This window comes from Macrosteles quadrilineatus, unplaced genomic scaffold (genome assembly GCF_028750875.1).
Source record: "Macrosteles quadrilineatus isolate MER2022 unplaced genomic scaffold, UCM_ALF_1.0 Scaffold_73__1_contigs__length_606889, whole genome shotgun sequence".
In the NCBI taxonomy this organism is placed as follows: Eukaryota; Metazoa; Arthropoda; class Insecta; order Hemiptera; family Cicadellidae; genus Macrosteles; species Macrosteles quadrilineatus.
The window spans coordinates 290,744-315,726 of NW_026542666.1; the positions used below are offsets into that span (position 1 = coordinate 290,744).

General features: G+C 35.2%; 1 protein-coding gene across 2 annotated transcripts in view; it reads right to left on the reverse strand.

Annotated features, from left to right (window-relative positions):
* Window positions 1–1,895: 1,895 nt before the first annotated feature.
* The window catches only part of LOC128981979 (mucin-2-like), a 115,739-nt gene continuing 92,651 nt past the window's right edge, over window positions 1,896–24,983 (reverse strand). For both annotated transcript variants that reach the window (XM_054401004.1, XM_054401003.1), the window contains exons 17-28: window positions 22,385–22,438; window positions 21,087–21,146; window positions 17,246–17,272; window positions 16,640–16,672; window positions 12,405–14,168; window positions 9,497–9,523; window positions 8,833–8,892; window positions 6,003–6,041; window positions 5,288–5,323; window positions 3,904–4,008; window positions 2,485–2,561; window positions 1,896–1,966 (exon numbers count right to left, since the gene is read on the reverse strand). In XM_054401004.1, the coding sequence (XP_054256979.1) occupies window positions 2,532–2,561; window positions 3,904–4,008; window positions 5,288–5,323; window positions 6,003–6,041; window positions 8,833–8,892; window positions 9,497–9,523; window positions 12,405–14,168; window positions 16,640–16,672; window positions 17,246–17,272; window positions 21,087–21,146; window positions 22,385–22,438 (2,235 nt within the window). In that variant the 3' untranslated portion in view covers window positions 1,896–1,966; window positions 2,485–2,531. The remainder of the gene's footprint in view (window positions 1,967–2,484; window positions 2,562–3,903; window positions 4,009–5,287; window positions 5,324–6,002; window positions 6,042–8,832; window positions 8,893–9,496; window positions 9,524–12,404; window positions 14,169–16,639; window positions 16,673–17,245; window positions 17,273–21,086; window positions 21,147–22,384; window positions 22,439–24,983) is intronic.

Genomic DNA, 24,983 nt, shown 5'->3' on the forward strand with positions numbered 1-24,983 from the left:
CATATACTGTGGGAAGGGCTGATGTATAACAAATAAAGAAAAGACATTTTTGTCTTGACTTGGAATTTTTTAATTTTTTAACATTTTCCTTGACTTGCCATGACGTTTCACACCTCCACCTGAAAAAATGTAGAAAAGTATGTATTTGTTTTTACTCATTTCAGTTGATTAAATCAAGGCCCCATTAGAAAAAAAGCTATGCTGCAGGATCCATATGACGTCACACTAGTGGATAGATTCATTGCTAGATTCACTGCCATATCCCATATGTTTTAGGTAAATAAGCTGGCAGTTCGTCAGATTGGTAAGAATTTAGTACAACTATCCACCACTGTGACGTAGTTTTGCGCTGCCCGCACTGCAGCATGGTCTGATTTTCTAGTGGGGCCTTGATTCCATGTTAACTAATAATCGAACAAAAATACTTTTATATACTAAATTATTTGTTTTTTTAAGCTCTTTAAAAAGGTCTAAAGAGAAATCGGGAAATTTTGTGTTTTGAGGGTCAAAAGTGAGAAAAACCAATTTTTACCCCATAAAACCCCCCGTAAAGCCCCGTTCCCATGGTCCGATCGTGCTGGTTTGCGAACTCATTCAAGTTTATCCTGCTTTACACCTTTAAACCAAATTTCATCAAAATCGGACAAAAATTACTCAAGTTATCGCGTTCATGGACGTATATATATATATATATATAAGTCTATATATATATATATATATATACATATATAAAAATTTGAACGAATGGTGTTTTTGGCCTCTGGGGACATCGAAATGAAAAAGTAAATCGGTCCCGGGTCTAGGTCTTACCGTGCCACCTACGGTAATAGCTACTTCCCTATAGGGAAATTCGCTAAAAAAAACTTTTTATGCGTATTTGAAAATTTTAAAATGGTTTTTCTCAAAATGGCCCTTTTCCATAACAAAATTTCAAAGTCCTATGACTTTAACACGTTCGCTACTGAGCGTCGCATATATGCGTCGCCGCGGTCATTGCCTCAGACCGAGGTATACATTTGAATCTTACGCATGGACCGGCTGTCACTTGGATAACAGTACACACAGATCACGGGCGAAAACCTGTAAAACAGTGATCATTTACATTGTAATACGCTACAATCGTGTTTGTAAATAATTTATTCTTATTTTTTTGTATTTTTTAAAACCTTTTGTAATGTCGCATATTTGCGACGCCCGGTCTACAGCGAAGACAATAGTGAAAACTATCGTAGTTTTCTTGAAATAGACCAAACGTCGCATGCTCATTTTTGTTTTTGTTTTGAGGTGGAAGTAAGTAAATAAAACAGAATATTAAAGAACAGTTTATAACTGAACAAATATAAAAGCTACATAGGATAATGCAGCATACATACTGCATACATACATACAGTGATGCAGAAAAGTAAAGGCAAGTTTTTCCAACTATCATTAGACGTCACCAATCATCATATCCACAGACCAAGCGACGCAGTAGTGCGTCAGGCATCTCTGTAGACCACTGCAAGGAATTCAGTGGCTTCAAATAGACCGTTATAAAGATATAAGCATTTTAATAACACTAGAACCCTGACGCAAATATGCGACGGCAGTCTATTTTAATGTGACTATCCGTCGCATATATGCGACGGCAGTCTATGGGTGGAAACCGGCCGTCGCATATGTGCGTCGCTGGTCCATGTGAATGCAAAATTTCGTACTATTGCAGTAGCAAACGTGTTAACAAAAGAAATCGTAGATGCATGGGACTTGCACCAAGTGATTCGGAATTTCATAAGGAATTCAAATATATATATAAAACTCAAAATCTAAAATCCCTGACAAGAGGTTCCTATTTGCTTTCCACATCACATATACTGTGGGAAGGGCTGATGTATAACAAATAAAGAAAAGACATTTTTGTCTTGACTTGGAATTTTTTAATTTTTTAACATTTTCCTTGACTTGCCATGACGTTTCACACCTCCACCTGAAAAAATGTAGAAAAGTATGTATTTGTTTTTACTCATTTCAGTTGATTAAATCAAGGCCCCATTAGAAAAAAAGCTATGCTGCAGGATCCATATGACGTCACACTAGTGGATAGATTCATTGCTAGATTCACTGCCATATCCCATATGTTTTAGGTAAATAAGCTGGCAGTTCGTCAGATTGGTAAGAATTTAGTACAACTATCCACCACTGTGACGTAGTTTTGCGCTGCCCGCACTGCAGCATGGTCTGATTTTCTAGTGGGGCCTTGATTAAATCCAGTTCTTTTGTCATAGATTTAAGATACATAAATTTGTCCCTGGGACATTGGTTGACAATGCCTTCTAACTTGCCGACAACATCAGTTCTTTTCTTACAATGAAGTCAGTTGGTACAATTGTGTGTTGTGAGTCCCCAATATAGTTGCAAATAGATTAAACCAACACTTGCTTTTTTACACAATTCCCTAAAAGATCTTTCACAGGTACGGAGTAAATAATCATAGAATGTAGTTACCAAATAGCCTTCAGCTCAGTCATTACTTCTGGTCCTGCCAAACTTGATCAGCATTCTTCAATGGCTCTCATTGCATCCTGTGAAAAATTAGCATGGAAGAGAAATAATTCTTAATAAAAAAAAGCTAGGTTCACAAGACGAGTTGGCGGGTAGATTACCTGCCTCGGGTAACTTCAAATACATTACACCTTTTCCAATGTTATTTGAGGAACAGTTAGGTTTATTTCAGAACATATCAATTGTATTTGAGATCAAATATATTTTAGAAAACATCAAACGAAGTTGAGAACAGTCAGTTGTATTTGAGAAGGCATATATTTAATTTAAGAGCAGTAAATTATATTTAAGAAATGGTTAAATGTATTTGAGAACTAGTGATTTGATAATGAGAAACTCAAAATCCCACCATTAATTTGTGTATAAATTCCCTCCAGGTGGTAAATCTTGAATCTCATACAGTAAAAACCAACACAAAATAGGCATCTTATCTATACAGTTCATGTGTTGGCTAGAAATGAAAAACACAATACTGTACCGGCATCAGTCAATGATAGTATATTTCGTACCTAGGGTCGAAAATTAGGTTTTGCTGGTTCGAGACGAAGTCGAGAACTTAAATCGATCGAGAGCTGCAAAACCATTTCAGCCAGTGGTAGGAACGCTATTTTTTCACGCTATACCCTATTACCACTATTCACCACAATAATAAAGCACACTGATAGTCAACACAACTACAACTTTTTAGGTTATGTGAAGAAATAATTTGAGGCATCAGCAAAATAAAATAAAAAGTTGCTAGGCAACCGGTGATAATAAAACAGTTCTATTGCAATATTATGGTTACTGCCTGTGTATCTAATATGAATATGCATTAATGTTTTAAGAAAGTAAGTGGGCAGCTGATTTTGTGGCCCTAGGGATGTAAAAACCTGCTCGGTCTCCAAATGACGATGACAGCTGGCATGGCCAGCAAAACGTAACTTTCAGCCACCAATTAACATTATGTAAAACATAAAAGTGCTAAAAACATCATAGTGTGGTGAAAAATAATTTTTTTATCATTTGTGAATAGGTAGCGTCACAGACTTCTGGCCCAAGGCAGTGATGTTGTGGGTTCGGACCCTGATCACTGCCACAAACATTTTATCAGTACAGTTCACCTTTGTACTGTACCGGCTCACCCCTTGTCTTGCTGGATACGTTCCTCGCTCAGATCTTAAGTCTATGTGGACGGGCAAATGCAAGGTTAAAAAAGGCCGTCAACCTCTTAAAAAACTTTCTATTGAACAGTCTGTTTTTTTACCGTCCACATGTTTCAGAATTGGTATTTGTACACACATAAAACTTATAATTGGAAATATAAAGTTTGCATAAGATTATGAAGTTGTTGTCCACTATAAAATAAAAACTATAACTTACGATGCTTATCTGTAGTTCGTGGAGTTGTTTTCTCGTAGTAAACACTTCCTCAAAAGCTCCGTCCTCTATTTTGTCAAAACTGGACACTAGGAACTCCACATATCCCTAAAAAATGGCAATACATATAGGCAATAAGCAGTAAAGAGCTTAGTTATTTAGTCACTCACGTTACTGGTGCATTCTTCAAGTACAACACGTTTGTATTTCAAATAAAGTGGTTTAACAAAGCCCACCCCTCATAATCATACAATTGCCCCCTGAATAGATAGAAGATCTATGCTCGCTACTTTTCAGTTATCTTTCAAGCCGTCTCTGCAGTTATCTCTTAAGTACATCACTAGCAACATTGTTGTTAGTGTTGCAGGTTTAATAATAATTAGTCAAATTATAGAATACAGTAGGTACCCTCATAACCGACCCCAATGAGACCAGACCTAGGTCGGATAACTCAATCAAAAGGTCGGTTAAAATGTGTAATCCCGAAAAAGATAAAACAAAATGAAGTGCTATTCACTTGGAAATATTTAATCATTATTTTGAAGTCGTATTTGGATTATTTATAAAATAAACTACACTTGTCTCCTTTTTTCGTATTGATAGAAAAGTCATAAACACAAGACACGGTTAAGTCAAATACTTTTAGTGGAATAAATTAGTTGTTGGCAAGTCAATAAAAATTCTAATTTTAATACTTTAAGTACTGTAATATTAATTGATGCTTTCAAAATCTGTTTTAATACAGTACAGAATCCTTTGTCAAAATTAAAGATACACACAGCCATTTTGTTACAAGACAGTATATTTATTTACAGCCTAATTAAACTATAAACTATCTTGACCCTGGAGTCCTTAACCCACCCCTGCCCTCCCTACAAGTTGCTTGTTTGTTTACTCTAACGATAAGATAATTTTAGATTATATTAAAAAAATAGCGGCTGTTGTCAGAAACAAATTTTTCTGGGATGAATACAAAGTAACTTAATCTTAGTCACATCCTGTGGAGATATTATAAGCGTAAGGTTACCACAACAATATAAGCAACTCAGTAGTTCTTTACATCGTTGGGTTACCATCACCAAGTATGGGAGCAGAAATGCTGAGATTCCTAGAAAGTGGTGGTAATACCAAACTGTTCTCAAAGCAAGGTCGGTTAAAACAAACTGTAATATTTTACGATCAAGGGCGGATAATGCGAAATTGGTTAAGGGGGGGGGGGTCTACTTTAATATGTTTATCTATCATATGACTCATCGTAATTTACACCTCCAATAAATTGTGTGTTTTTTGTTTAAGAATCTTTGAATGTATTACTTGAACTATTATCGTAACATACAACTAAATAACAGTGCAAAGATAACAGAATATTAGCTTGAAATCAACTTACAGGTTTCCCCTTATCTCTAGGCTCACAAGGGTTGGGCTGCAAAAAATATCAAAATTAACAGTGTATGATTTACTCTGAGTTAATCTTTAAGTCCACCATCCTACAAAAGACTAGATTTGTCGATGAGCAATTACATTGCCAGTGACTGTTTTGCCTAAATATCACCTGATTGGGGTGTTTCAATTGGATTGCCTGCAATTTTGACATCCTTGATTGCTCAATTTTCCCTGTCAATACACCGAATTGCCGGCGATTCGGAGATTGCTGGGTGACACGATTGCCAGGTGTGTGGGACCGAGCAATCATCTCGAGTGATATTCTCCCCACACATGCGCTGATGTCTGACTGGCATTATCTGGTGTAGTATTATAATCTTGACAGTTTCCTTTTTTGCTGTATTTAAAACAGCTGCTAATTGATATTTAAATGTTTTATTTTTCTGTGAATTCAAGCTCCATTTTCACACTGATCAACAAACCCTTGATTTGATTGCCACATGATATCGTCTGACTGGTTGCTGGAGTCCAAAATACGTTTCGACCGGCTATATGATTGCCTGCAATTTAATTGCTCATCAATGGTTGACCGAATTGTCTAATGTATGGGGGATTTTTTACACATTTGAATAGCTGGATTATACAGTGGTAAGGACTCTCTATCTTAAAAGCTAGACTTAACAATCTTTTAAGAAACTGCTTATTTGTTGAAAACTTACATTTGGCTTACAGATAACTCCAAGTTCTTTAAGCTCATTCTGTAAAAAAATGAAGAAAATTATTTTCTTAATCCTTATATATAATACGTGAAGGCGATTTCTACAAAACACTACTCCTCCGTTAATAATGGACGGATTTTTACAAACGACGTGTCAAAATAAAGTATTTTTTGTGTAGAAGCCCCCTTTCACCAATTCATGTAGTAAAAATCCTCGGGCTTTGCCCCACAGGCCATCAAAGTTGGAGTTTCTCCCATAAGATTAACATAAGGGAATCTAAAGATTTGATTGGAAACTTTGACCCAACTAATTTGAGAGAACGGTTGGGCGTAGAAACTTGGTAGAGGTGTACAAAAAGAAAGGTCTTGGTCTGTAGATTATCAAAAGAAAAACTAAACAAAATCCCTTAGGACTCTGCCCCAGAAGCCTTTAAAGATCCCTCCACAGAGTTGTTTACATTTTGGCCATGAGAATAATACTTTTAATTTAATGAAACAGCTGTTCATTTTTAAATTGTATTTCAAACAACACATATTTATTGGGAGTTGAATTCTACCAAATAAGTATTTGCAATGTTATTTTCTGATTTTAAAATTGATTTTCTTCTTTATCATGCTATGTTTTGCAATATAACGTTCCATTACGAAATCAGTGGAAAATCCTTTTATCACAGCAATTCTTATATTATTTCTTATTGAAATATCTTATATCTATTGTACGGGTTGGTGTGTGCCTTTTTCGCCACTATTGCCTACATTTTATCATATTATTCTACAAAATATCAAATATTTATGTAGAAATATCTGCTCTTATTGTGTCTAATAAAATCCAAACTTAGAAACATTGCCTAAAATGGTACCTATCTTGACAAATTATTTGCACCTGCCTATATTACGGACTTTGGCGCACTAAATTAGTAACATTATTGAAAATAACACGACATTTTGGCTGTAAAATATGGTACAAAGAGAAAATACTATTTAAGCAGCTACTGTCATGACAGAAAGGTCATACCGGTATTCCTTTTAAACTAGATCACATAATCCTTTGACTGGGACGGGTGGCGTCGTCCTGTAATCCAGCTACTAGGAAGTCACGAATTGTGGATATTTATAAGAATGCACTGTGGATGCGATACTCCCTGGTGTGGATTAACGTCCACACGAGTGAGTACTACGACTACCCGCAGTGCTATCCTGATAATTATACCAATTCATAAATACCAATGCAAAAAAAAAATAAACTGTAGGTCCCTTGGTTGCCATTCGCTGTATGGGCTATTAATTAACAGCTGTATGTAAGGAATGTCTGCCTTAGTCACTAACAAGACTTCAAGATCGTGCCACTCATCGTAAACTCATCTCCATTCATCCTTGGCTTACCTACTATGAATGGTCGCCATAAAAAAACGTATTAAAGGATTAAGGTATTTATGATATACGTTGATTAACAATATGTAAACGTCAATATATATACGTAACAGCCATTTTACACTATTTTTGGTTTTGGGAAATGTTTCATTGCTATGTCATTTGCATTATTTGTTACCAATGAAGCCGCCAAGATCATATGAACTAGGAGGCCCCTAACAGTTCAAGAATAAAAGCCAACGTTACTTCATGTATTCCACTACACCTAACATTCCGTAGAGAGATTATATTGACAACTTTATGTTATTGATAAGGCCGAGACAACTAACTGACATCCCCCATGTCAAGGAATTCCAGCTTTATCAGTAACCCCATAGTCAATTTATCAAAACTATGCTAGAGGGTTCATTCATTCGCACAGAAGTACGATATGAACAGACGCGACGTGACGAAGGAAAATCAAACTTACACTGTAACGGATATACCTCCCTTTGAAGTTAGAACGTGTCTTCTCAACAAACATATATTTTTTCTCAAACACTGATGAAGTCGCGGAAGTGTTTAACTACAAGATCCACCAATACGATTTAAATACTATTTAAAGGTTCTACCAAAGGAAGAGATACCATATAACATACTAATAATAACTCCGATGACGTACAGGATAGGAAATATTTTAATCATTCAATGAACAACCAAATTTGGCAACTAACGCAATATTGTTATTTTTTTACACTTATTACTCTTTGAACAATGTTAAATGCTCAAAATATGTATATCTAACCCAATTCATCGCAGTTATATGAATTAACGTAAGCCTTGAAAATAACCGTCGATTTCGACGGGTTTCCCCTAGTATCATCTATGATTTGTTGAGATAACAAGCACTCACGGTAAAGTCAATATTTATAGGCTATATGTCAGCATTGTTTGGTTAGAATGTCTTTACACAGGAAATAATTCGGCTAGCCAAGTGATTGATTATAGTATTCACCTTTAAATCTGAAGGTATTGGATCCAGTAGTCATTTGTTTGTCATTCGGTTTTCAATGATGCTATGCTATATTCTACATTAGATGGTAACAAGACCATGGTTTGGACCATTCCCAAACAAAAAAACGTAAAGGTGTTGATAAACACTAAATAAAAATTACTCTAATTATATTGAAAAAAAAAACATACATTACAATTTAAACTGTATAGGAATTGTGCTATGGAGAAAATTAGAATTTATTTTTGAAAACAACTTACTTAATTGGCAACAAATCAAAAGTAAACTTACTATCCATGTTTGCCTCCTGGATTGAATAATAATAGGTTAAATACCTTGTATACGTCCTCAATCCAAGTCGTCTTTTAAAATAATATCTTTTAAAATATGTATATTTTAAAAGACGACTTGGATTGAGGACGTTAACCTATTATTATTAAACTTACTAATAAACCTGTACTGTACTTACAATCTTACGGCCTTCATCGGTACTCCCTTTGGATGTTGCTCCAATGTACTGGCATGGATCCTGTGATGTATTTTTTTATGATTACATTAAACAAATAAAAAACTTCATTCAACAGTTAAGTAACAGTAATAACCCTTAAGTATAAAATGCCCCCTTTATCATTCAAAAATTAGGTACCGGTACTATGTATTTACATTTTATTATTACATTCAAAACTATCCTAAGTCTACTAATAGTCAAACCTCAATAGCAACCCCAGAAAATCTTAAAAGCCAAAAAGGGCTAGTCAGTTGTTTTGTAAAGTACTCAGTAAAAATCATCAATAAACTTCGATGTCAATAGGGTTAAATCTTAAAATTCCATGTTTAAACCATACATTCATATTACATTTAGAGGAATTTGTCAGATTTTAAATCTCTGGACGAGTATTTACTTAATTGTATTTGTATTTATATATTAAGACCTGGGTTTATCATCAGTATAAAGTATGCATTGAATTTAGTTGATGTTACAGTTGATAAAGCATGTTTACAAACAATATTTTCAATAGTAAACAATTGATTCTGGTCCTCTAAAAACCAGTAAACTACCTACCTACATATGATAGTACATATCAATAATTAAAATGTACTCTGTATGTAAGTGGATTATAATATTAACTTACATCGTGTATTGCTGGTGGACAAGGATCCTGCAAATAAAAATACAAACATTCTTAACAATAAGGCTTAGCAATAATATGTCAATAATGCTTATTAAAATAATATGTTGATTACTGATTTTACAGATTAGTAATCTAAAATTTTGCTTTTGTTTAAATCATAGTTTTGTGATATAGTTCCATGTGAAAATTCAAACTTTTTACAAAGGGGATCTTAATGTTTTTACTCATTCATGGATGCTTGAAAATACGATGGACTTTCGGTTTTTTAAGTGATAGATGTTTCATACAGAAAATATTAGTTATGATGGATTTACTGTAAATTTCATGGTAAAAATGCCAAATAATGTATTTACAATTTACCCTTTATATTATAAAAATATCATATAATTAAGTTTTTATTTCAATTATATATTATCCATTATTAGTATTATTTTTATACTATTATTATTTTTAGTATTATTAGTATATATCTTGTCAATAAGGTATGAAAACCTTAAAAAAGTATTAAAAAAAAAACAAAAAAGTAAACAAAGTTTCAGTCAAACTGAGCTATGCTGGGTCTGCAGAATTGGCTATCTGTGGAACTCGTTAACCCCATGTTAAACGCCCTATCATCAAATTTGGTCGATGAGAGGAACTCACTAACTTGCTCGGTTTCGGAACGGGCTAATTCCGGAACCCGCTCTAGAGCCGGGTTAGCAAATTCTGTCCTAGTACGGAAGTCGCTAACTCGGTCCCTCGGAGAAACTCGCTAACTCCCAATCAGAAGCCTCGCATGCCGTCCAATAGGAGCCAAGCACGAAGATTGTTGGCCAGTATTGCCGAAAGTGTAGTACCTACGATCGTCTCGGTACAATAATGTCGTATCCTACGAATAATTAGGAGTAAGAGCAATGTAGTCGATTAAATAAATGTATATTCAGATGTATGATTTTTATTATTATTATTATGATTATTATTAGGGCGAAAAATCCATTGTAGTCCTATTATAGACTAACCAACACAATTAGACATCACATCTCATTGTAAATTTTGAAACTCGTTTTTTGTGTCTAGTTCATCTCCAATGACACTGATCGCTAGTGTCGACAAAATTGTATTTCTATTATTTTATAGTTAATTTGATGATTTGTTCTCTACTGTTTGGTTATATAACTAGGCGACGAGTTATTAGTTATGGTTAGAACGTTTTTTTTGGCTAAACGAGGTTTTAAATGACTGAAAACAAGAAACAAACTGTAAACAAAACATGACCTCTACATACGGTGCACCGGACAGAACTAACAATAAAATTGTCTTCAGCTGATCCATGAGATGAGAAATCTACTAAGGTAGTTTTATCTATGGTCTTATTACTTAAATATAAATAATTTATATCTCTTTCAACACTAAAATCAGGAAAATCTGTCTAGTCGTTGATTCAGAATCGTGAAATAAAATATCCCTGTCACGTTTTAATATAAGAATAATATTATATCTTCTCCTATTATTTACTAGTGGGGCTTAGGTTTACACAATATACAAACTGTTATTAAAACATGGAACATTTTTTTCTAAAAAATTCAACGAATTTTAGTATTAAGCTACTAGCTTTTACTAGTAGGCCTAGGTTTACAATGTTTGGTTTTAACTATTAGGCCTAGATTTACAGCTATTCTATAAATTGTAATGTAACATATGAGCAATTTTTACATGTAAGTTGGAAGATTCAACGACGAGCCTTTAATTTTAAGTCTATGAATTAGTTATGAATTAGTCACGGTGGTTAGTGATTAATGGTTTTGGTTTATTACTACTATTAAATTGCCAATCATCAAAGTCAAATAAAAGTCAGTTTCTTTTTAGTACACATTTTAATAACTGTTTATTTACTATTCTTTAACAATATTACCTACTTATGCTGGTACATAATTTTTTTCCAAATTACCATTAACCTTAAGACGAGCCGAATCCAAGAATATAAAAAGGAAACTTAATGATTTTATAACAACTAAAGCATTATATAATATACAAGAATTTCTTGACCCAGAGTTTAATTAAAAACCTTCTGGGACTTTAAGGGCTTTTGGATGTTTAGATTATTTTACTGCTTTCTTAATTTATTTATGATTGTTATTTGTTTTGTTGAGAATCTCTATTGCAATAGTATAAATAATGGTAAAAAATGGTAGAAATGAGTTAGAAAACAGTTTTAAGTTATAATAAAGAATCACTTTTCGACACTGTTCAATGTACTGTAAATATGTACTAAAAGAATAAAAATTGTTTGAAATGAAATGAAATATTAAAACCTGTGATATTTAATCTTCACAAATAAGTTATAGCAGAAAATATTAATCAGTGAACATAACATATACATGAAATTAGTCATTAACAACGACATCTTGATTAAATTTGTTTTCCGTGTTTGAGAACTCACGTGTATTTAGCTTAATTTCATAGTGGTTTAATTGGCACTACTATATTTACAATATGTTTCATATTCTGTTATTTTCCTATAATACTGGCATTTTTAAGATCGAAATCATCAACATTTAATTGGGCGTTGTATAGTTATATACAAAAAAAAACCATTTTTATTGCCTTTTAACTACTTTAAGCTAGGTAGCTGTTAAAAGTGGATTTGATAACAAAAAACAACAACAAGTACAATAAAGATTGACACTGACATTTTGAAATACGTCTGTGTACGATTATTTCGTCGTACAAGGTTGGCAACGCTCCGTGCAGTGGGCACGGCCGGGTTAGCGACTTCCGCCGCGGGACAAAATCGAGTTAGCGGGTTCTGGAGTTAGCCAATTCCTGACTGGGAAGGATAGCCAGTTTCAGCGTTAGCCAGTTCCGACACTCGACCGAGTTAGCGAGTTCCGAAGTTAACCAATTCCTACATTTTGCTATGCTAACTTACTGTTGGAGGTTGAACAACTGTCGGGTGCGTTGGACGAACCACTCTTGGTGGCGGCGGTCGAACAATTGTTGGGAGCGGCGGTTGAACAATTGTTGGTGGTGGCGGTTGAACAATTGTTGGTGGCAGTGGTCGAACAATTGTTGGGAGCGGCGGTTGAACAATTGTTGGTGGTGGCGGTTGAACAATTGTTGGTGGTGGCGTTGGATGAACCACTGTCGGTGGTGGCGGTTGAACAATTGTCGGTGGCGGCGGTCGAACGATTGTCGGTGGTGGTGGATGAACCACTGGTGGTGGTGGTGGTTGAACAATTGTTGGTGGGGAAGGTTGAACAATTGTCGGTGGTGGTGGTTCAACAATTGTCGGTGGCTGCGGACGAACAATTGTCGGTGGTGGCGTTTGAACAATTGTAGGTGGCGGTGGTTCAACAATTGTCGGTAGCTGTGGTCGAACAATTGTCGGTGGTGGCGGTTGAACAATTGTCGGTGGCGGTGGTCGAACAATTGGCGGTGGCGGTGGTTGAACAATTGTTGGTGGCGGCGGTTGAACAATTGTCGGTGTCGGCGGTTGAACAATTGTTGGATGAACCACTGTCGGTGGTTGCCGTTCAACAATTGCCGGTGGCGGTGGTCGAACAATTGTCGGTGGTGGCGGTTGAACAATTGTCGGTGGCGGTGGTTGAACAATTGTCGGTGGCGGTGGTTGAACAATTGTCGGTGGTGGCGGTTGAACAATTGTCGGTGGCGGTGGTCGAACAATTGTCGGTGGTGGCGGTTGAACAATTGTAGGTGGCGGTGGTTCAACAATTGTCGGTGGCTGCGGTCGAACAATTGTCGGTGGTGGCGGTTGAACAATTGTCGGTGGCGGTGGTTGAACAATTGTTGGTGGTGGCGGTTTAACAATTGTCAGTGGCGGTGGTCGAACAATTGTTGGTGGTGGCGGTTGAACAATTGTAGGTGGCGGTGGTCGAACTATTGTTGGTGGTGGTGGTTGAACAATTGTTGGTGGCGGCGGTTGAACAATTGGCGGTGGCGGCGGTTGAACAATTGTTGGATGAACCACTGTCGGTGGTGGTGGTTGAACAATTGTCGGTGGTGGCGGGTCAACAATTGTCGGTGGCGGTGGTCGAACAATTGTCGGTGGTGGCGGTTGAACAATTGTAGGTGGCGGTGGTCGAACTATTGTTGGTGGTGGTGGTTCAACAATTGTTGGTGGCGGCGGTCGAACAATTGGCGGTGGCGGTGGTCGAACAATTGTTGGTGGCGGAGGTTGAACAATTGTTGGATGAACCACTGTTGGTGGTGGTGGTTCAACAATTGTCGGAGGCGGCGGTTGAACAATTGTAGGTGGCGGTGGTCGAACAATTGGCGGTGGAGGTGGTTGAACAATTGTTGGTGGCGGCGGCGGATGAACCACGCTCGGTGGCGGCGGCGGATGAACCACGCTCGGTGGCGGCGGCGGATGAACCACGCTCGGTGGCGGCGGTTGAACAATTGTGGGTGGCATTGGTCGAACAATTGGCGGTGGCGGTGGTTCAACAATTGTCGGTGGTGGTGGCGGTGGCGGTGGTTCAACAATTGTCGGTGGTGGTGGCAGTGGCGGTGGTTCAACAATTGTCGGTGGTGGTGGCGGTGGTTCAACAATTGTCGGTGGCGTTGGTTCAAAAATTGTCGGTGGCGGCGGTCGAACAATTGTAGGTGGCGGTGGTTGAACAATTGTTGGTGGCGGTGGTTCTGGCCTAACTGTTGGTGTCCATGGCTCTTCTTCCTGCAATACATTTCATTATAAAGTGATTATTTTTGATTCTCAAAGAGGAGAATAATTATTATAAAACCTACTTTTACGCTTTGCACTTGCTTAAGGCCTAATCATCTGCATTCGGCAATGAATATGTGTGAAGTAATGAATCTTAATACGCTATATGAAACTTTGTCGGTTGAACTCCTCCGCCATATTTGAATCGATTTTATCCATTGACGTCTCATTGGAAAGAGCGTGTCGCGTAGATTTGCAAACTGACCTTACATTTTTGAAAAAGTCCCTAGGGCTCTGGCCCAGTGGTTGTTAAAGTTTCCATGTTATCCTTATGAAGAACATAATTGTTTACATTTTGATCAGCTTTATAATTTAATTGCTGTTATTTATTTCTCAATTCAATGAACCGCATTGGGTACATTTACTGATTATGTTGAACCAACAGTTCTTAGCAATGTGGTAATGCAATGACCTTTTGATTTGGAACCCACCTAGCTGTAGCATCACCGATCTAAAAAAATTGGTTCCTCATACGAGAAGGACTTCTTCTGTAATTGACAAATCTATATGCTGAAACCCTATTTGCAACTATAGAAACTGTTATCCAAGTGGAGGACACACAGGCTTGGAGTTACCATAATTGTTTAAATTTGTTGTTAAATTTCAATTTAAATTTAAATATTTACTATTTTAATTTACAATCATACATATTACAAAACTACAAAACTTATACTTTACTTCTTTGCAATTGCTCGATTTCGAGCAACGTGTTTACTAGTATGTATTAATACTTGAACTGAGCAATGAAGTAAGTAGCTTACCTATATCTTAAACTATATTAGTTTGGGAATGGAACAGAATTCAGAACCTCTTTAATCTATAACAATAGCTTAGTATGAAATAAATAAATCTGCCAAGTTTGATAAAAATATATCCATAAACAAGCCAACTACAACATTTTACAATAGTCTCCATAAGAATAACATGGGAATTTTAAATTAAAAATTTTTTTGAATTTTATCCGTAACCAATCACCGTACGAAAACACTTTGATATATTAAATTATTTGTTTTTTTAATCTCTTTAAAAAGGTCTGGAGAAAAATGTATACATTTTGTATTTTAAGGGTAAAAAATGAGAAAACCCCATAAAACCCTGAACAAATATATTTGTATATATATATATATATTTTTAAACCCTGTTCCCATGGTCCAATCATGCTGGTTCGCAAACTCATTCAAGTTTATCCTGTCTTACACCTTCAAATAAGTTAAGATTGCAGATAAGTCCTGAAATAGTTACTATTATACTGTTGATTCATGATTTAACAGCGTGCTTCAGATACTTCCAATCTTAATAATCAATAACTCAAAAGAAAGCTGGTATATTGCTGAAGGTTTCTAGACCGAAACATAGCGAATTTTTCAATTGGAACTGGTGTTACGGTCAGGCAGTTATTGATTGTATTTTTATTAGTGTTATAATGGATAACAGCCCAAAGCCCAGAATTGGGTATTGCCGTTAATATTGGCAATCGTGTCGCAACTCCGCTTGCTAGCATTGTCTTGCAATTTATTTGGGGTTTTGTTGAGTGTCACAAAGTATTGAGTGCATCGATTGCTACATCACGTTAGGTTGTTTTGGATCGTGGCATGGAATGCATGGCCTGATTGTTTTGCTGACATGAGGTGTCATCATTCTGTGTGACGTGTAGGACCACCGAACCTGGGGTAGTCAATCAGAGTCGAGCTCGAGGTGTCGGTGGGTCGCGGTTATGAGCTCCCTTTCCCTTAATAATAATAATAATAAGTCAACATCCTCTCCAAAAACGACAACATGCTCATTAAAGCTAGCCAATGACCAGCGCTTGTTGTCCCTATCAATGTGTCCGCATCTCCAGATGCTTGTTCCAAGATATGATTTATGATATCGTCTTCCTTGTTATCATGGAAATAAGTCTATCCTAGTTATTAGGGTTGGCTAGGAGTTTTCTTTCGTTGTGGTTGGGGTCAGAGTTTCATCAAAGAGAAATACAGAAGTAAATTTCATCGCCCTTTTCAATCGTTTGGAAACTTTTTATTCCACCTTGCGGATGTTCTAGGTAACCGTCAAAAACTTGTCTAAGCTCCATATTTGGTTTTAATGTAGTCAATGTATCTGTTACATATTTTAGAGAAAGGTTGATGCTGTGGCCATAAACGTTTGTGATAAATAATTGATTTAACCAATAAATATTAACATATTTTATTGCAAGCATAGATGGCAAAACTTTACGTAAAAGAAGCAAAATTAAACAAACTGTTGTTAAAGCACTTCTGGTCAAAGTTAAGTTCTGGGTTAAAGTTAAGGGACTGCTTAAGCAATTTCTGCTCCAAGGTGCTCCAAACCTGGTTACGCCGCTGAATTGGTGTTGAGTATATCCACCACTTAACTTAACATGACCTTTTCATCAAAACTATAAAAAAAATTTTGAACATACTCACAGTAGCAATTATTTCGCCATGTTCTTCCTTATTCTGTAAAATTAAAAATTAATGTAATTAATTGTAAACCTGTTAAACTTTTATTTTCTATATAATATAAATCTACAAAAAAAAATGCCTAATAGATTGATTGTTTGCACAAAGTATCGAGTTTTTGTGTGCATACAAATTGAGTTTTTGTGTGCATAAAAACATTAAGAAGGCCCTACTTTTTACCTCAGAAACCCGTCATCGGCCGCTGCCAACCTGTCACGTCATCACAGCCGATGTTGAACTATCAAGGTTCTACTGTATCATATAAATCTACTCGTGACTGAAAACTTGAAATGTAGTATTAGGCCTAGTAAATATTTTTTGGACATAAATTGCACTTTTTGCAACATAATCATAGAAATAAATGTAATCATGATCTGAATGATTCATAATTAATTGAGGGTTGATCTGTGATATCAAGAATACTTTAAATGTTTATCATGTATTTGTTTTTGTAAACTTAAATAGAAATATTTAGATGTTAATAATGTTTACTTTTACTACTTCTATCTAACCACTACTTTATGATAATTAATTCCAAATGGAATAATAACCATTTCATATTTTACTTACATAGTCATCCATACATATCCAATTTCCCTGAAAAAAACCAATCAAAATGCAGTTAAGAGTCAAATTACACACTATAGTAGAAAATAAGTTAAAAACAATAATTAATCATATTTCTAACATTTGAATTTAAGTTACCTTGTGAATAGAAAATACCCCCGCTGCAGCAAACCTGCAGACTAAGGAAATTTCCATTTGTCTGATTGGATTTACACTCAAATGTCTTCTAAAAAAATTTCACATTTATTCCCTATTCAAAAAGAATTAGTTTAACAAGACATTAGGTTTGCTGCAACAGGGAGGGTAAACAAACATATTTGTTGTAAACTGATAATAGTTTAGTAAGAAATTAACATATTTTCCAAATTCGATCAAAATATCTTCTCAAACAAGCAAACTACAACAGTTGACTTATTCTCCTTAAAAATAACATGGAAATTTAAAATTTAAAAATTTTTTGGAATCTTCTCCGTAACCGTTAGGCGCATAATAACGCTTCAATATACTAAATGATTTATTATTTTAAGCTCTATAAAATGGTTTGGAAAGAAAATGTGAAATTTCATGTTTTTAGGGTCAAAAATTAGAAATACCTAATTTTACCCCATAAGGCACATTGAAGCGAGGCGAGGTGCAGGCGGGAGCGAAGACTTTTTCTTGTCACCGCACATTGAAGCGAGGCGGGACAGAGGTTTCCTAGCTTTGGTCGTACTTTCGGAAGTATAGGAAGATTTTTTTGACATTTACTGATTCTAATTGTTAGTTAAATAACTTAGTTTTACTCTATTCGCTATCCGAAAAACGTTTTTTTTGGGGAAATGTGATAACGGTAGATGAAAAAAGATTAAGTCGTGGAGATTATGTTACCGGTCTGGCAGTTCAGTAGTTAAAACATAATCTTTTAGACATTAGACATTATTTATTTGCACATAACATTCTTTTAGATATGTGATAACATATAGAACAGGTGCATTGTCAAAATTGAGTCTAGACTAGAAAAATACAAAGTACAAAGTAACAGGAAAAAAATACCTAGCCAAATAATATTAATACAGTACGTTAGTTAAGAAAATTGAAAACAAAAAATTAACTCAAGGGATGGTTATAAAATTCTTCTATTTTATAAAACGCACGTTCAAGGAGTCCATTTTTCTATGTTTCTTGAAACTTGTTTGAACTCATTATTTTATAATATACCGGTAGTTTATTATACATTTTTAAACCTGCATACAAAGGACTTTTTTCAAATAAGGTCAAACGGTGATTTGGTAATCTGAAAATTGTTTCGTTTCTTGTACTATAGTTGTGTGTGAATTTGAATGAATCCGGGAGGTTATTTTTTATATTGTGTATGTAGTTTAATAATTCAAATATGTATAGTCCTGTGAGTGTTTGGATTTTTAAATTTTAAAAATGTAATTTACAAGGACTTCTGGGGTGGGAATTATGTCATAATTCGGACGATTCTTTTCTGAAGTCTGAAAAAGTTTTTGCATCAGTTGCCTGTCCCCAAAAAATCACACCATACCTCAAGATGGATTCTACATATGCATGATAAGCCATTTTAAGTACTTCAATGGTGACACATTCTCTCAAGTGGACAAAGACAGATGATGCAGATCTAATTTTTTTCTTTATAACATCTAGATGCACCTTCCAGTTAATATTTTCATCTAGATGAATGCCTAGGAATTTATTTGAATGGACTAAATTGGAAAAACGATTTAATTCTCTTTCATTTCTGGCTGAAAATTTGATAATTTGGGTTTTATCCACATTAAGTTTAAGGTCATTTATTTTAAACCAATTTTCCATTTCTTTCATAACTTCTGTGAGAGATGTAAGAAGCTCTTCTCTACTATTTTCTTTAATGATTGCAGTAGTATCGTCAGCAAACAGAATCAAATCTCTATTAATAGCTTTAGGGAGGTCATTTATGTAGATTAAAAAGAAAAGGGGACCTAAAATGGAGCCTTGAGGCACCCCAAGCTTTAGGTATACATTTCCAATGTGAGAAATGCCTGGTTCCTCCATCAGAAATTACAGTTCTTTGTTTCCGATCTGAAAGGTATGATCTAATTAGGGAAAGACAACTTCCTGAAATTCCATAGTCATGTAGTTTTTGAAGCAAAAGCGAATGATCGACACAATCAAAGGCCTTGGATAGATCACAGAAGACACCAGCTGCATTCCCTGACCCATCCAAAGCCTCCGATACCTCATTAATAAAGTGTACAAGAGCTGTATTTGTTCCAAGGTTTTTCCTGAAACCAAATTGATTTTGATAAAACAGATTATTATGTTCAAAGAAACAAACTAATTGGTTATTTATAACTTTATCAAAGACTTTTGAAAAATTGCTTAAAACTGATATTGGACGGTAATTGTTGATATCTGACCTAGAGCCTTTTTTGAAAATTGGAGTTATTTGTGAGTATTTAAGTTTGTCTTGGAAGATTCCATTTGTTAAACACTGATTTATGATAATAGATAAGGGTTCAGAAATTAAATTTACAGCAGCTTTAATTAACTTGATTGGTACTTCATCCCAACCCACAGAAGTTTTGTTTTTTAGGGAAAGAATAATTTTTTTATTGTGATCAAGAAAAAGTAAATTCAAAACGACAATAAACTTGCTGCAGCAAACCTGCAGACTAAGCAAATTTCCATTTGCCTGATTTAACTTTCACTTAAATTTATTTAAATAAACGAGTACCTAAGTTTGCTGAGGGTCATTAAGTGTATATTTTAGTAAAATATTAATAGCTTGATATAAAATAAATAAGTTTGCTAAGTTTGTTTGAAATGTATAAACAGGCAAACTACAATAGTTTCCTTATTCTCCGTAAGAATAAGATTAGAATTATAAATTAAATATTTTTTTTAAATTAAGCTCTTTGAAATGGATTAGGAAGATATTAGAACATTTTATGTTTTGAGAGTTAAAAATTGAAAAAAAACCTTTTTTTACCCTACAAAGCCATCCATATAACCCTGTTTCCATGGTCTGATCATGATGGTTCAAATGAAAGTACAGTATGTTTACACATTTGTACCAAATTGCACCAAAGTCGGATGATTTTGCTTGAGTTATCATGCTAACGGATGTATACAAATATGAATATGTTAACGGACACATATATGTATATGAATTTGAAAGGATGATGTTTTTGACCTCTTTGGATTTTGAAACAAGAAAGTAAATTGGTCCCGGGTCCAGGTCTGACCATGAGAAATATGCTAAACAACATACTGTAATTTTTGGATTGGATATGATATTTTGGATGTGCTTAAGGTAAGATAAAAAATAATTTAAACATGTTAACTGTTAAAAGCTTAGAGCTATGAAGCAACTACTTCTACTTATTGCGGGTGCCCCTCTATACGGAGGAAGCGTACTTAGCATTGGAAATTCAAGGAGTCTTTGAACAGCTGTCATTTTGACTCGGCTGTCCATTTGAATTTGGGTTTGCGGCATTGTATTTTACTACTATTAATTTGATACGTATGTCAACCTAAACTTACATTTTATTTATGATTTTCTTCTGATTCCTAATAGGGCCTCCCCCCTAAGGAGGTAGCATATTACCGAATAATGCATTAAAATGATTTTTATTATTATTATTTTATGCCCAGTAACTTTGCGTTAAGTTTTGTAGCTATATCTTTAACATTTGTTTTTTATTTAACTGTCCCGGGACGTTTTTCCACCCTGTATAAATTTTAGAGTATAAACTATTATTAGGACATTTGTGTCGTACACTTTTATTAACACCAGTTTCTTATTCTTCCTCCTTATTGGGCCTATGATATGAAAAGGTTTGTAATGTAATACTGTACTCACATCGGGATATGTGCCTGGGGTAGGTCCAACATATGTCTGTTCTCCGTCCACACTTTCATCCTAAAATGCAAAAAAGTTGGATCAAATGAATTCAGATTATGATTAATTATTTCAGGATAAACAAAGACACCTTATCTTATCCTGAACGATGAAACGTATTCTATTTGAAATGCCATACATGTTTTCATAATCCTCAGAGTTGTTTAGATAGAGTTGGACTTAGATGCCCGACTAATTAAATAATTATTTTGTTGATTCAGTTAGGGAGCTGGAAAACAGCATTGATGTCGTTAATAAATCCTCATGACATTTTGTCTTTTAATTGGAGAGAAGTATCATCAGATGACATAGTTAAAATAGTTTCTAAGCTTTCAAACTCAAAAACCATGGATTTTTATTGGCTGTCAAATTATGTTCTAAAACGGACTATACATTTAATCTAATTTAATTTAAGTGAACCACTGGCTTTTTGTGCAAACAAATCCTTAAAGACTGACAGTTTTCCTGAGTTTCTAAAAATAAAAATTTCAAAGGTGATACAAGTCTTCAAGAAAGGGAATACTTTTTTCTTAAAATCATAGACCAATATCTATTGCCCCAATCTTATAAAAAATCATTGAATCGGTGGTTTATGAACTATTAAATATGAGCACTTTGTAAACAAAAATATATTGACAATTTTGGATTCTGGGAAGGAAAGTCAAACTTCTGCAGCTCTAAAAGTCATTAATAAAACAATAAATGCTTTTGAGAACAAAGAAATTGTTTCTCTCACATTGTTCGACCTCACAAAAGCTTTTCATTGTGTTCCTCATAACATTTTGTTTAGTAAACTCAAATTTTATGGCATGGAGGATGCTCAGTTAGGTTTTGTTCATTCATACTTAAGTAATAGAAAGCAGTACGTTTTTAGTTGGTGGGATGCAATCTGGCTTAAGTTTTAAGAGAGGTGGTCTCTGGCGTTCCACAGGGCAAAGTCCTTGGACCATTTCTATTTCTAATGTGTTTTAATGATTTGCCTCGAAATGTTGGGGTTGACTCTGCATCATATGCAGACGATACTACCCTAATCGCCACTCTTAACGACATTCATACTCTAAATACAATGACCAATGAAGCCATAAACGAAACCTAGCTTCTGTTTGGTTTTCAACGAACAAGCTTAAATGTATTCAGGATAAAACGCAAAATATTATAATTATTGGCCTACCCCCCCCCTGAATCCACGCTTGTGTATAAAAAGAAAGTACTGTAAGTACTGACTTTCAAACTAGACTGAATTCTAAACTTAAACTTACATTAATGTTGAAAGTCTGGTCGGTTCTCTCAAACTCAGGTGTTCCTGTTATTACCTAAAAAAACATAAAATTTTCAAATATATATATTTTTTTCAAAATATTTAATGCATTTGACAAATATATATCTACGGACGGGGGTCTTGTAGTCAGTTGAAACCTATAAGTAGTCCTGAGGGGCCGAGCCATGGCTTGGTATAGTTCTTTTAATTTAAAAAACCAATATAAAGGAATCTCACTTTTTATTTACAACTAATTTTGGCTTTTATTATTTAAGTTTCGGTGGAATTTCAATTCGTTATAATGAAAATCTTAACCTGGTATTTTGGTAATCCACAACACATTATTTATTTTACAGTCGCTGGTGAAAATCATTCATTTATCAAATATTTATTTAATAGCCTATACTTGCATAAACATTGTTTTGACAGTTTGTTTCAATCATTAAATTAACTGTTACCTACCTGTTAAATGTGACGACAGGTTTCGTGAAGACATAGACATCACATGCCAGGTCACACATGACAGTACATCAGGTCAATCCTCGTAAAACGATTCGTTAAGTATACTTAAAAGTCTTTACCTAACACAAAACACATTATTTACAAAGTATTTACAGCCATGAAGCTACAAAGTATTGAGCCGGCAGCGACTGAAAGCGTGCACACATCGCGATGGTTTCTGTCTGTAATTATGATGCGTTTTGTATTTAGTAAAAACTTTAAGTATACTTAACAAGTCGTTCTACGAGGATTGACCTGATGAAATGACTGTCATCACGAAAACAGTCGTCATAACAAGAATCAAAGGATATTGGAACAGTTTATTTAATAATTTAAATTTTCAATATCCAGTAGTAGGAAAATGAACTACTGCATGAAGTTTGTTTCAATTAATACAGTAGATTAAAAATTGTTATTAAACTTATAATTTATATATATAATAAATATAATATAATATACATAGCATAGCCCGGGCTGCTCTGAAAATGTTTGAGGATTAGCGTGGTCATGAGGCTGAAGTTTTTGGAAGATGGCTATTTTATATGGGTGAAAGTGAAGGAGTGCAAAATTCGTCGAATAGAGCGATCAGACATGCCAAGAGCAGCAGCTTGTCTATTCACCGGGCGATGCGGGCTCGTTAGCACAGCTTATCGCACTCGCTCCACATTCTCCGGCGTCCTCACTGACCTTGGACGGCCTGTAGGCCTACGTTTTGCAGTTGATCCTGTAGATCTAAAGGTATCCACCCACAATTTGATGGTGTTTCAGGATGGGATAGGTTCCCCACGAGCCACATTAAAATGCCTACGAAACTTACGTTGTGTATCAACAACAGAATCACCACTTTTAAAATACCGGTACGCCTTAACGACAAACGCGCGATGTATACCGGTCCACTGCTCCATGGCAACTGACATTGAAATGGGGTCACTTGGCCTTGAGAATGAGCCGCTCCCTACCACCCCCCTCCACTCGGCTGCCGGACTGTACGAAAACCGTCAGATATTTCTGCCGCTCCCTGTATAATTGAATAAAAATGTATATCACTGCTAAACCAAAGTTTGCTATCAATGCCTCAATACTTCAGGGATTAAGTTTGGTAGGACAGAGCCAAGTAAAATAATCAGTATTTGATCAGAACTATTTTCGCCTAAATTGAGTAATCTTTGGTGGAATCTTTACTCATAAGTAACAACCTATGTTTTTCCCTTTGTACTGTATAAATTGTAACTTGCTAGTATACTGTGGATGGCTTGTTATAAACACATGTTACTAGTCTTTTGTTTACTATTCCCTTGTAATTTTATTTAACCAACATAGTTCTTTGGCAAACCACGATGCCAATGTTAATTTTATAGCGAATTTCCCATATAGGAAATAAGTTATTCCCCTAGAACTCATGGTAAGACCTGGAGCCTTTTTCATAATAAACTACAAACTAATATTATCAGTAAACCAGCTGGTTGCCCAATGCAAACCTAATGTAAATTACAAGTAAGAGCTAGTAACTGGTAGTTTATTATGAAACAGGACCCTGGAACCAGGGAACGATTTACTTTTTCGTTTTAAGGTCCCGAAACAACTGTTTTTTTATATTAGCGAATTTCCCCTATAGGGAATAAGCTATTACTGTAGTATGGTAAGACCTGGACCCGGGACCGATTTACTTTTTCGTTTTGAGGTCCCTGGAGACCAAAAACACCATCCGTTCAAATTCATATATACAGTGTGTAAATTAAGTATTGAAACAAATCTGTGTTTTTAAAACCGAAATAGATAGAAATATTCTGTTTGTGGCAATAATTGTTAGCAAAGGTTCCGCAATTTTTTACATCAAAAATATTTTTTAACCCCCCTAACAGGGAAGAGGGTAGGCGGTGACTTATTTTTTTCAAATAATAACCCCTATTGAGTGACCCCTCATTTTGAAGGGTTTGTCAAAAGAAACACAATGACGGAAATCAGAGGTGAATATCTCACCTCTAGGCAAAATGGCGGATATTCCAATACCCCTGACGCAGCAAACCTGCAGACTAAGCGAATTTCCATTTGACTGATTGGTTTTACACTGAAATGTCACTACTTAAAAATATAACATT